Here is a 12,242-nt window from a genome sequence, read left to right on the forward strand (position 1 = left end):
GGCAACATGACAGCTCAGAGACTATCTCTGTTGCTGTGCGGACACATGGATTTGGGCCTGTGTCTGTGGGAGTTTGCACGTTCTCCCCGTGGTTGCGTGGGTTTCCTCCGGGTGCTCCGGTTTCCTCCCACATCCCCCAAAGATGTGCTTTTAGGCTGATTGATTGGGTACTAAAATTGTCCCTAAATTGGACCTCCCTGATCCTCGCACGTTAGGCGTAGACTAAAATCATGAATAGGTCACTGAGATAGTAGGACGGCGGCGCGGGCTCGTTGGGCCGAAGGGCCTGTTTCCCGTGCTGTGTTGTTCTTTGTTCTTTGTTCTATCTACTCAGGACACTGTGGAATTTTGGATTCAGGAAACACTTAGCAATCCAGATCCGATTACTGTACGCTGTCACAGTGTATCTCATTAAGGTTAACATGTCCCTGATGGTGCTCCTTCACTTAGGGATAGCAGTGTGGCAGGGCTGCCCCTTGTCTGGCCAACTGTGATTTGTGTGGGGCCATTCCTGCACCTCTTGTGGAGGAGGTTGTTGGTTTTAACTCTGCATAGGCTGGACATCGGGATGCTCCTTATGTTCACAAACCTAGCTGACCTATGAAGGATGCATTAATGCCAGGCAGTGTACTCAGCCATGATCAACTGGGCAAAGTATTCCAGACTCCTGGTTGGTCCATGGCAGATGGGCCTCTTCCCAGATGAGCTCAGGCCTTTCACTTGGAGTAAGACCAGCCTCCTCTACTTGGGAGACCATCCTTGCTTAGCTGAATTATGGCTGGTGAATTGGCAAGAACTGGAGGCAAAGATCACCGCTCTCCTGAATTGCTGGACTCACAGGGCATGAGTTCTCACCATAAACCAGCTGATTGTCTCCATGTTGTGGTACCGGCTGGTCACTTGACCCCTCCCCCTGATTTTGTTACAAAAGTCTAGATGAATTTTTCTGGGACTAAAGACTGCGCTGGGTTGCTGGTAAGGTTCTGAATCTCCAGCTTAAGTCTGGCACTGGTGTGCCCTACATACCCAAGCTGCACCTTCCGCCTTCAGCAATACTTTTACATCAAGATCCCTCCTAGATATATTTTTGGTAATGTATTTTTTCCACCAGGTGCGTAGCATGAATTACGATGCGCAGCTTCTGTTCGTAGACCTGAGGAGTCTTCACTCTTTGCAGGTGTTGCCCATCTTTTACCAGGATGTAGTCACAGTCTGAAACATAGTTGCCTCGCACCACACCTCTCCCTATCTATATATTCAACAACTGCTACTCCAGATAGGGAGATGTGTGGTACAAGGTGACTATGTTTCAGGGAACCGCTGCTCAGGAATCTATACCTTCACCATTTCAGGTAGCTGGTGGAGGAATAGGCAGTGTGTACTGGGGTGACCAGGATCAGGGCATACTGGTGGTGAAGGAGTGGGCTATCTCTATCTCCCTCATCTGGCACTTTAACAATATAACAATTTTTTCTTTCAGGTGTCTAGGGTCACAAACTTCACCAACTCTTGGATTTTCCAGATTCTTCATCCTCTTCATTTTCCATTGACCCCAAATCTCACTCCTAACCGTCTTTTCACTTTTGTCCTCTGTATGATCAAGGATCTCAGCTTCATACATTAACTACAATGAATTGGAGCTCAAAATGACACTTCCTCACTCCTGTTGGCGTGCCACCCACTTCTCTGGCCAGAAGTCTCCCCCCACCACACAACAAACTCTTCCACCTACCTTCAATCATCTCATTTCACCTTGACCCTCTGGTCTTGTACCCTCTTTTAATCTTTTCATTTGAGAGCTGACAGCATGACAGTGTTTTTCTCAATTTGTCTGCCGCCCTAGTATCTTTAAACTATCTCCCTTTGAACTTGCAGCACTTTGTTTCCTCAGATTCAGCTCCAATATTGTTCTTCTTTGGCGAATGAAATGCGACTTAGCGGAAGCTGAAAGCTAAACACTCTTGACATTTGGACCATGACCACTAAACAAAGCCATTGTTTCCAAGACCTTTACTTACCTCATCTTTCCTACAGTTTTTTTTTCCTTCACTGCCTTCAATCTAATGAAAGTTCAAACTAAAGTTTATTTATTAGTCACAAGTAGGCTACATTAACACTGCAATGCAGTTACTGTGAAAATCCCCTAGTCGCCACAGTCTGGCATCTGTTAGCGCACACAGAGAGAATTCAGCATGTCTTCAGACTGTGGGAGGAAACCAAGGCACCCAGAAGAAACCCACACAGTCATGGGGAGACTCAAGCTGGGGATCAAACTCGGGTTCCTGGCATTGTGATGCCCAGTCTTATTGTCCTTAAGCCCTGCACAATCTGCTTCAACTCTTATCAAGATTAACAAACTGGGCAGATCATTTCAAACAGCTCTTGCTTCACAGATGTAGTTTCTTCTGATAACTTTTTTTTCTCCTGGTTCAGCTCTTCCCTTCTAAATCCACAAACTCTGCCGATCTTCCAGCATTTCAATAGTTTTAAATTTCCTGGCCCCTTCTGTCTGTACCACGGACATCTAATCTCTCGACACCTCCATTCACTAACAGGCCAGCCCATAGCTCTCCAAATCTCCCTCAACCCATCTTTTAAAAAGTTGTCCAATTAACCCCTTTCCAAAAGTCCTGTAAATTCCTGAAGTAGATGTTTAGAAATATTCTCTGAGCAGCATTAGAACAACAGATTCAAAGTGATTTTTTGCGATTATAGAAGTGGATTGAGCCATAATGATGGTGAATGTGTTGAAACCCACATTTATAAGTCCAACTGCAAAAAAAAACACATAGCCACAGAACAAATAACAAACTGACTCAAAAGGCAAATTAACATTTTTATTTATGGAATTCCACAAATACATTCAGCTTCATAATATACGTTTGGTTACCTGATGATTGGCCAGGTAGCTTGGAAAAGATCCATGAACACGATAGGAAGAATTACCAAATGATATACAGGATTTCACCTATTTTATATTAACTCAGAAGAGAACATTTTACCTCTAAATTTTCCGCGCAGTTCGAGCAATAATTAAGCAGTTTGCCAATGAACTGGTATTATTGATATTATTTAGATAGTACAGCTTGTGTCTCATCTTGCACTTGTAGCTTATAGTCACTTCACCCCCAATTTTAAAAATCTACTTCTGTCTCAAAGTTACTTCTTGCACTAAAATTAAATCTATGAATTAAGAGCATGTTGCACGTAGAAAATAATGTCCTTAGTTATAAAAAGATAAACACTGTCCATTTTACACCATGTTCAGTTTGACTCTCAGACCATCCAAACTTGAACCGATTGGTTTCACACCTGATAAATAACACGTTATTTTACATAACCATGGTGGTATCAGCAGGCTGAAATCATCCTGTATATCAAGATGCATGAATTTTCAGAGAGCACTGTTTAATCCTCAATCCTTTGGCATGAAAGTTATTTTCATAAATATAAATAGAATTTAATAATTTGAATATTTTCTTCTCTGGGTCTATAACTTTTAGAAGGTCAATAACCTTGATTGTACAATAATCCTAACAATACTAGAATTCCTAACCAAAAATGACAAACTTCTCAACTATTTTGAATAGTCAAAAATGGCTGATCGGTCATTGCTTCTGCTCTTTGGCAAATCTGTGTACCATTGTTCTGATTTGCATAAAAAAGAAATAATCACAAATGAAAGACAATGCTGGCCTGCGCATTGATTGTTTCCAAATCTTTGTTGCCCAACAGAAATTTCTGACTAGCCACATACACTAAGCTATCAAAAACACCTTCCACACATTTAAACAATATATGTAATTGACAAACATTACACCATTGAAGTAAATATTCACATGTTCTTTTTAATCTAACCTTTTAATAAAATGTGAAAGGACATGGAGTGTATGCCTTGCAAGTGGAGTATGGATATTCTCAATTATGATGTCGATTACTCTCTTATTTACTAACCCGAAACATGATTACATAGGGCTCACATATTGGACAATATTGTTCTAATTCAAGCTCTATCACTCTGTTAATGTTACAGTTTACATACTTTACACCATAATCCTTAAACCACACACCAAATTCCTATTTGTCCCCTTTACAAAATCTTATTTCATCGCAAGATATAAAGCAAAGTTATCCCGTACCCGAAACCTCCAACATTTCTAACTGTAGGAAAAATGAACCGAATTAATTAAAATAAACTGACAGTCCCATAAAAATACATTTTGTGTTGTTCAATCATTTTAACTTTTTCATCACAGGGTCAGAAAGACCATTGTCAATTGGGAAGAATGTGGAGTAACTTCTCTTTCCAAATAGTAAACAGTGGCTCTCTGAAGATCTGTATGTCTTCAATTTCATGAAAAGAATTCCTAAAATGTAAAAAACAAAGTTTGATGAAAGGTGACTCTGTAGAACAGTCCTTAACTTAGTGTCAATAACTAGGCATCCACGTTTTCAACACTGACAAGTTTATTATCTACATTTCCCTCCAGAAGCTTTCTAAGCAGACTGCATTTTCTGCAGCTTTAAAGAGTGCACCAGCTAACCAAAGATAACATGTTAATATTAATGTACCTGTTTTTACATTGTTCTGTTCTTTTCAATGTAAACAGTCTGTATTTCTCTACTAGGTGAATTCAGCTTCGTATCTTTCAAAAGGCCCAGTATTGGGTAGTCAAGTCGGCTGTATTGGAAAAGAAATGTTATTCTTCAACAGCATATCACATTGCACATGATACAAAACAATTAGAATAGCAACAAAGTATTAAAATCCATATTTCTGGCATTTATTTCATGCAAACTAAGATGCATCATAGTCAGAGGATTAGACTGAAAAAAACATATAATGTGCAAAGGTTAGTGGTAAGCCAGAGGTTCGAGAAATATTTTAAAGCGACAGAAGATGATCAAATAAAAGAGAGAAAATAAATTACGAGGTTAAACTAGCAGGAAATATAAAAATATAGAGTAAGACCTTTAAATATAGAAAAAGGGAGTGAGGGGCCAAAATGAACATAGGCCCCTGACAGAATGAGACTGGGAAATAATAATGTGGAACCAGGAAATGGCAGAGATGTTAAATAAAAACTTTGTATCATTCTTCATGGCAGAAGACACTTCAAATGGGGCATATATGGTGGCATACTGTTGCCTCACATGGCCTGGGACCCCAGTTCAATTCTGGCCTTGACCATAATGTCTGTATGGAGTATGGAGTTAGCCAGTGTCTGCATGGATTTCCTCTGAGTGCTCCAGTTTCCTCTCACACTCCAAACATGTGCAGGTTAGGTGGATTGGCCATGGTATCTGTATAGGGCTGCTGGGATAGGGCAGGGGAAAGGGCTGAGGTAAGATACTCTGTCAGAGAATCAACACAAACTTGATGGGCCAAATTGCCTCATTCTGCTCTCTAGAAATTCAATGAAAATGCTGAATAACAAAGAACAAAAAAGAGGGGGAGGAAATATATTCAGTAACTGTCACTAGAGAAGAAGCACTAGGGAAACAAATGAGGCTAAAGGACGAGGATATTGAAGGCAGCAGTTACAAAGTTGGTGGATGACCCGCAGTAACCTTCCAAAAATCTTTCAACTCCAGAAAGAATCCAGAAGTTTGGAAAATTGCCAATGTTTTACCCTTATTCAAAAAGGGAGAGACGCACAAAACAGGTAACTATAGGCCAGTTAGCTTAACATTTAACATTGGGAAAATGTTAAGAGTCCATGATTAAAGTATGCAAATATCAGAGAATTTAGAAATATATAATTAAAGAGAGTCAGCGATGCTTCAAGAAGGGGAACTCATGCCTGACAAATTTACTAGAATTCTCTGCAGTACTAATGAGCAGTATCTTTAAATTATCTCTTTTGAACTTGCAGCACTTTATTCCCTCAGATTCAGTTCCAATATTGTTCTTCTTTGGTGAATGAATTACATGGATTAATGGATACTTGTGTTTCCAAAGGGCAATTGTTGAGGTACTACATAAAAGGCTACTTAATAAGATAAGAACTTGGTGTTGGGCCAGTATATTAGCTTGGTTAGAGGACTGCCAATTGACAGAAGTCACAGTTGGGATGAGGAGCATTTTGAGTTTTTTTTAAAAATCATTCATGTGATGTGGGCTGCTGGTTGGAGCAGCACTTATTACCCATGAATAGAGTGTCTTGCTAGGCCAATTCAGAGGGCATTTTAAGAGTCATAAAACATTGCTGTGGCTATGGAGTCACACACAAGACATACCAGGTAAAGGCACAGGTTTCCTTCTCTGAAGGACTTTCGTGGCAACCTGTCTGAGAAACCTCTTAGAAGAGTGCTGCAGGGACCACAATTATTTACGGTATATAAATAACTTGGACAAGGGAAGTGAATGGATGGCAGTTTGTGGATGACAAAATAAAAATAGGTGGGAAGGCAAGGGGTGAGGATGACACAGGTCTACAGAGGTAGACAACAGGTTAAATGAGTGGGCAAAAGTTTGGTGGACAGAATATAATGTAGGAAAATGTGAAGTTATGCCCTTTGGTGGGAAGAATAAAAGGAGCTGAATATTATTTAAATGGAAGAAGACTGCAACATGCAGGGATTTGGGGATCCTCGTGCAAGTTCAGCAGGTAATAGGGAAGGCAAATGGAATGTTACCCTTTATTTCAAAAGGGAATGGAGTATTAAAATAGGGAACACTTGTTAAAACTATACAGAGCTCTAGTTAGGCCACACCTGGAATACAGTGAACAGTTTTGGTCCCCTTGTCTAAGGGAAGATATAATGGCATTGGAGGCAGCCCAGAGAAGTTTCACTGGGTTGATTTCAGGTATGCAGCAGTTTTCTTATGAAAAAAGATCGAGTATGTTGGGCCTGAACTTATTGGAGTTTAGACGAATGAGAGGTGACCTTATTCAGACACACAAGATCCTCAGGGGGCTGACGGGCGTAGATGCAGAGGTTGTTTTCCCTTGTGACTAGATCTGGAGAACATAATCTCAGAGTAAGGGGCTGCCAATATTAAACAGAGATGAGGAAGAATTCCTTCTCTGAGATTAGTGAATCTGTGGAATTCTTTACTGCAAATTGTAGAGGCTGAGTCATTAAGTACATTCAAAGCTGAGGAAGACAGATTTTTAATCAGTAAAGGGAGATTCTGGTATTGTACTCAATGGAGTTTAGAAGAATGAGGAGGGATCTCATTGAAATTTACAGAATTGAAAGGCCTGAATAGAGTGGATGTGGGGAAGTTGTTTCCATTAGTAGGTCAGACTAGGATCCAAGAGCACAGTCTCAGAGTAAAGAATGACCCTTTAGAACTGAGATGAAGAAGAATTTCTTCAGCCAGAGAGTGGTGAATCTATAGAATTCATTGCCACAGAAGGCTGACGAGGCCAGGTCATTGAGTGTATTTAAGACAAAGATACATTGGTTCTTGATTGGTAAAGGGATCAAAGGTTATACGGAAAAAGAGGGAGAATGGGGTTAGAAACTTATCAGAAAATTGCAGAGCAGATTCGATGAGTCGAACAGCTTAATTCTGTTCCTGTATCTTAGGGTCGATTATGGAATCAAGCATTATTGTGAGAAAGCAGGAAAATAGAGTTGAAGATTATCACAAAAGATCAGTAGTGATCTCATTGAAGTGATGGGCTGAATGGCCTACTTCTGTCCCTACATATTGTGATCTTCTATTCAGATAGTGATTTCATCAGGACTATCTGATGCAACTGTATTAATGGCAAATAACTTATTTATACGTAAGCACACAGCCTCATCAATACATCAATCAGCACACAACCTCATCAATACAGTATCTCAAGGTGCTTCATTTGATGCCTTACATATTAATTTGATTGCTGTTACAAAAAAAATGTACTGACACACTGTAATCGCTCAAAGCTCATATTCATGGTGGCTACAAACAAAAACAATTTAACACAATTGGTATATTCGATCGGTTTTGACACAATAGTTGAGATGGATCAGTAACAGGAAGATCAGTCTGCCAACAGTAGATCTCCAATACCCAAATAAGCTTTCCATTTCTAAGTGATGGTAATAATATGGATTACCGCTTTGTAATGATTGTGTGGGTCACATTCCTCCCCGCCGCTTGTGATGAAGATTTCAGTCTCAATATTTCCTGAGGATTAAAAGAGATCAAAGTTATCAGATTCAGTCTGGGGTTTCAACCATGATTATTTATACTTGAGCACTCTGACGATCCTGTTTCAGGTGTTCAGACAAGCTTGTTCTCCTCAGAGTGAGAATCGGTATTACTGAGGGAATCTTGCCAGTGACTAGCTGCTACACTTGGATATTTGTCATTCAATCTTCACTGTTCCGGGTATATATCTTGGAATTCCTTACCTAATGCTATTGTGAGAGGAAGATGGACTGCAGCTGTTCAAGGAGAAAGTTAGGATGGGTAATAAGTATAGCGCTGCCAGCAATAAGGCAATAAAGGTGCAGCACAGCGGCAAGCGCTGCTGTCTCACAGCACCAGGGACGCGGATTTGATTCCCGGCTTGGCTCACTCCATGTGAAGTTTGCACATTCTATCCGTGTCTGTGTGGGTTTCCTCCGGATGCTCCAGTTTCCTCCCATAGTCCAAAGATGTGCAGGTTAGATGGATCAGCTGTTAAATTCTCCCTCAGTGTATCCAAACAGGCAAGTGTAGCAACTACGGGAATTTCACAGTAACTTCATTGCAGCATTAATGTAAGCCTACTTGTGACTAATAAATAAACTGTACTTTACTTCTACTTTTTATTCCAAGAACAAATTAAGCAAGGGACAGTTTGACTGGTGCTGATTTTGTGTAGGGAATTTCGGCATTTTATAAGCAGATTATTCTGGTGTTGTAGCAGGATCAGTGCCAACTGAAGCGATGCAGAATGGCCATTAGTAGAGTCCACTAATTAAAATGCCTCATGAAGTACTTGCTGGACTGTTTCTTAAATTACAATAATCTGATCCTGGCTAACCTAGTTGAAAATTTCTGACACAACTGATGTTTCCTTTAGCTCATTCTTTTTTTAAAAATTTTAATACCTATTCACTCTCTTTTATTCTAAGAGTGGCTGATAGAGTGCAATTATGAAAGGATTCAATGTACCTGTCTGATAGGTGCACTGATACATTAGGTCTTACAGTGTTAGCTGCTGAATGGTGTCTGAAATTACACCTTCAGTCTGTGCTCATTCATAAATCAGCACAGTCACACTGCACCAAGGCAGCTGGTGTATTAGGTGCAGCCAAGTTCAAGTTCATGCCAAAAGTTTGACAGTCGCTACCCCTGTGGTTAGCTCCCACAAAATGGAGTGTAAAACATTTAGGCTGGGATTCTCCCAAAAAAAAACCCCAAAATGCCCAACGGGTGGGAAAACAGGAAATTTTCCCACCGTTTTTTGGGCGTACTGACTTGCATGAATCTCCAGCAGGGCCTTAGAGAGATTCACGCCAGATATTGGGGGTCGGGGCCTCACCTGCTTGACAGGCCGATAGCACAATGCTCAACGAGCCACCGCGCATGTGCCAATCTGTCAGAGGGGAGATTGGTGCATGTGCAGTGCCTCCCTCCCCCCATTCCAACCCCCACTCCCCCATTGATTGCTGACCTCCCTGAAACGCACTCCCCAATTGATAGCCTACCCTTCACCAGCCTCCCTGCAATCGCCAGCCTCCCATGGCCAGCTCTGATCTCCTCTCCCCCAATCGCTCCACCTCCCAGCAGTGGCCAGCCCCAATTTCTCCCCACCCCACCTCTCGTGGCCAGCCATGACCTCCAACCTCCCGCCACCGTCTGCCCCAACTCCCTCTCCCATAGCCAGCACTGGCCACTCACCCCCTCCCTCCACTGCCAATCCTATTGCAGTGCAGTGTCTCCCCCCTGATCGGCAGATAGTAGACCCTGTCTGCCCTCTGGTCCCACCAGTTGGCATTGCCTGATGCCCTACTGAACTGCCTGTGAACTGTGCCAGGGTTCCAGGCTGGCATTGCCCAAGGGGCATCCCTTGCCCTTGACCTCTCGGGGGGGGTGGTGGGGGGGGCCTCAAAGGCTTCTGTCCCCATTGGCAAGGTGAGCTCCTGGTCTCCATTGGTGGGGACCTCTCCCGGCAGGGGGTAGACACTAGCGGGCCCACAGACTACTTTCCTGGACCACTAATCATATGGAAATTCAGATGTCCAAATGGCAATCAACCCCATGCCAATTTCCAGTGGGGGACTGATTACGTCAGAGAAAGTGGCCAGACAGACTAGTGAGCAGTCACGAGTCTCATTACTGGCCCCCCTCTGAAGTGCTACTCCAGCAGCGCAGCAGATTGGGAGAATCCAGGCCTTAGTTTTCTTTTATTCATTCTTGGGACATGGGCATCGTGGCTGGCCAGCATTTATTGCCCATCTGTAATTCCTAAGAGAGTCAACAATATTGCTGCGGCTCTGGAGTCACATGTAGGCCCAACTAGGTAAGGACAGCAGATTTCCTTCCCTAAAAAGGACATTAGTGAGTCAAATGGGTTTTTCTGAGAATTGACAATGACTTCATGGTCATCAGTAGATTCTTAATTCCAGATATTTTTAAGATTAAATTCAAATTCCACCATATGCCATGGCAGGATTCGTACCCAAGTCCCCAGAACATTAGCTGAGTTTTTGGATTAATTGTCTTGCGATAAGATCCAGAGACATTGCCTCCCACAAACATTTAGTGTTATCATACACTCCCAAATTACAAAAACAGATGGCCAAATTACCTGGTACTGAAAATATGCATCAAATGACATACTGACATACAGACTAGCAGCAGGAATCGACCATTCAACCACTCAAGCCCGCTCTACCATTTGATAAGATCATGGCTGATCTGCCTTCAGAACTCTGCACAATGTTCAGCACCTTTTGCAATTCCGCAGGTACTGAAACAATCAATGTCCAGCTGCAGCAAGACTTGGACAATATTCAGACTTGGGCTGAAAAGTGGCAAGTAACATTCATGCCACACAAGTGCCAGACAATGATTGTCTCCAACAAGACAGAATCTACCCATTGCCACTTGACACTCAATGGTATCACCATCACTGAAATTCTACTGTCTGCATTCTGGGGGTTAACGTTGTTCAGAAACCGAACTGCACTAGCCATATAACTACTGTGGATACACAAACAGGTCAAAGGCGAGGAATCCTGCACCTTCCAAACACACAACTGCTACCACATTGAAGTGCAAGGGCAGAGGACACATAAGAACATCACCACCTGGAGGTTCTCCTCCAAGCCACTCACGTTCCCAAATTGGAAATATTGTGCTGTTCCTTCACCGCTGCTAGGTCAAAATCCTGGAAATCCCTCCCTGTGGGTGCACCTACACCACTTGGACTGTACAAGGTGGCAGCTCAGCATCACTTCCTCAAGGGCAAATAGGGATGTGCAAGTCCTGGCCTAGCTAACAATGCTCACATCTCATGACAGAATGGAAAAGAAAGGACAGAGGGCCAGCAAAATGATGAACAGTGCTACCAAGCTGCGTTTACCAGCAACAAGCTGCTCATTGATGCTCAGTTTGGGTTCTGCCAGGACCACGCAGCTCCTGACCTCATTACAACCTTGGTTCAAACTTGGACAAAAGAGTTGAACTCTAGAAGGTGAGTGACTACCCTTGTCATCAAGTCAGCATTTGACTGAGAGTGATATCAAGGTACCTTGGCAAAATTGAAGTCAATGGGAATCGGAGGGCAAAGTCTCCACTGGTTGAAGTCATACCCAGCATAAGAATGATAGTTGTGGTGGTTGGAGGTCAATCACCTCAGCCCCAGGACGTCACTGCAAGAGTTCCTCAAGGGAGTGTCCACGGTCCATCCATCTGCAGCTGCTTCATCAATGATCCTCCATTCATCGCAGTTTGAGTAGTGGGGATGTTTGTTGATGATTTCACTATTTGCAGCTCCTCAGACACTGATGCAATCTGTGCCCACACGCAGCAAGACCTGGACAGAAAAATGGCAAGAACCCTCGCTATCATGATCCTGAGTGGGGTGGGTGGGCGGGGGGGAGTATTTCCATTGATCACATGGCTAACAGCCATATAAATACTGTGGCTGCTGGTGGGCAGTACCTCACCTCCTGACTCGCCAAAACCAGTCCACCATCCACAAGACACAAGTAGGAGTGTGATGAAATACTCTCTACTTGTCTGGATCAGTGCAGCTGCAGTGACATTCAAGAAGCTCAACACCATTTAGGACAAAGCAACCCAC

At 42.6% G+C, this 12,242-nt stretch overlaps 1 protein-coding gene across 1 annotated transcript in view; it reads right to left on the minus strand.

Moving 5' to 3' along the window:
• Window positions 1–3,011: 3,011 nt before the first annotated feature.
• The window catches only part of pof1b (POF1B actin binding protein), a 92,500-nt gene continuing 83,269 nt past the window's right edge, over window positions 3,012–12,242 (minus strand). The window contains exons 14-16 of the mRNA XM_080187707.1: window positions 8,058–8,128; window positions 4,573–4,681; window positions 3,012–4,367 (exon numbers count right to left, since the gene is read on the minus strand). Coding sequence (XP_080043833.1) covers window positions 4,579–4,681; window positions 8,058–8,128 — 174 coding nt within the window. The 3' untranslated portion in view covers window positions 3,012–4,367; window positions 4,573–4,578. The remainder of the gene's footprint in view (window positions 4,368–4,572; window positions 4,682–8,057; window positions 8,129–12,242) is intronic.

This window comes from Carcharhinus amblyrhynchos, chromosome 4, assembly GCF_965287045.1.
Source record: "Carcharhinus amblyrhynchos chromosome 4, sCarAmb.v2.hapA, whole genome shotgun sequence".
Classification (NCBI taxonomy): Eukaryota; Metazoa; Chordata; class Chondrichthyes; order Carcharhiniformes; family Carcharhinidae; genus Carcharhinus; species Carcharhinus amblyrhynchos.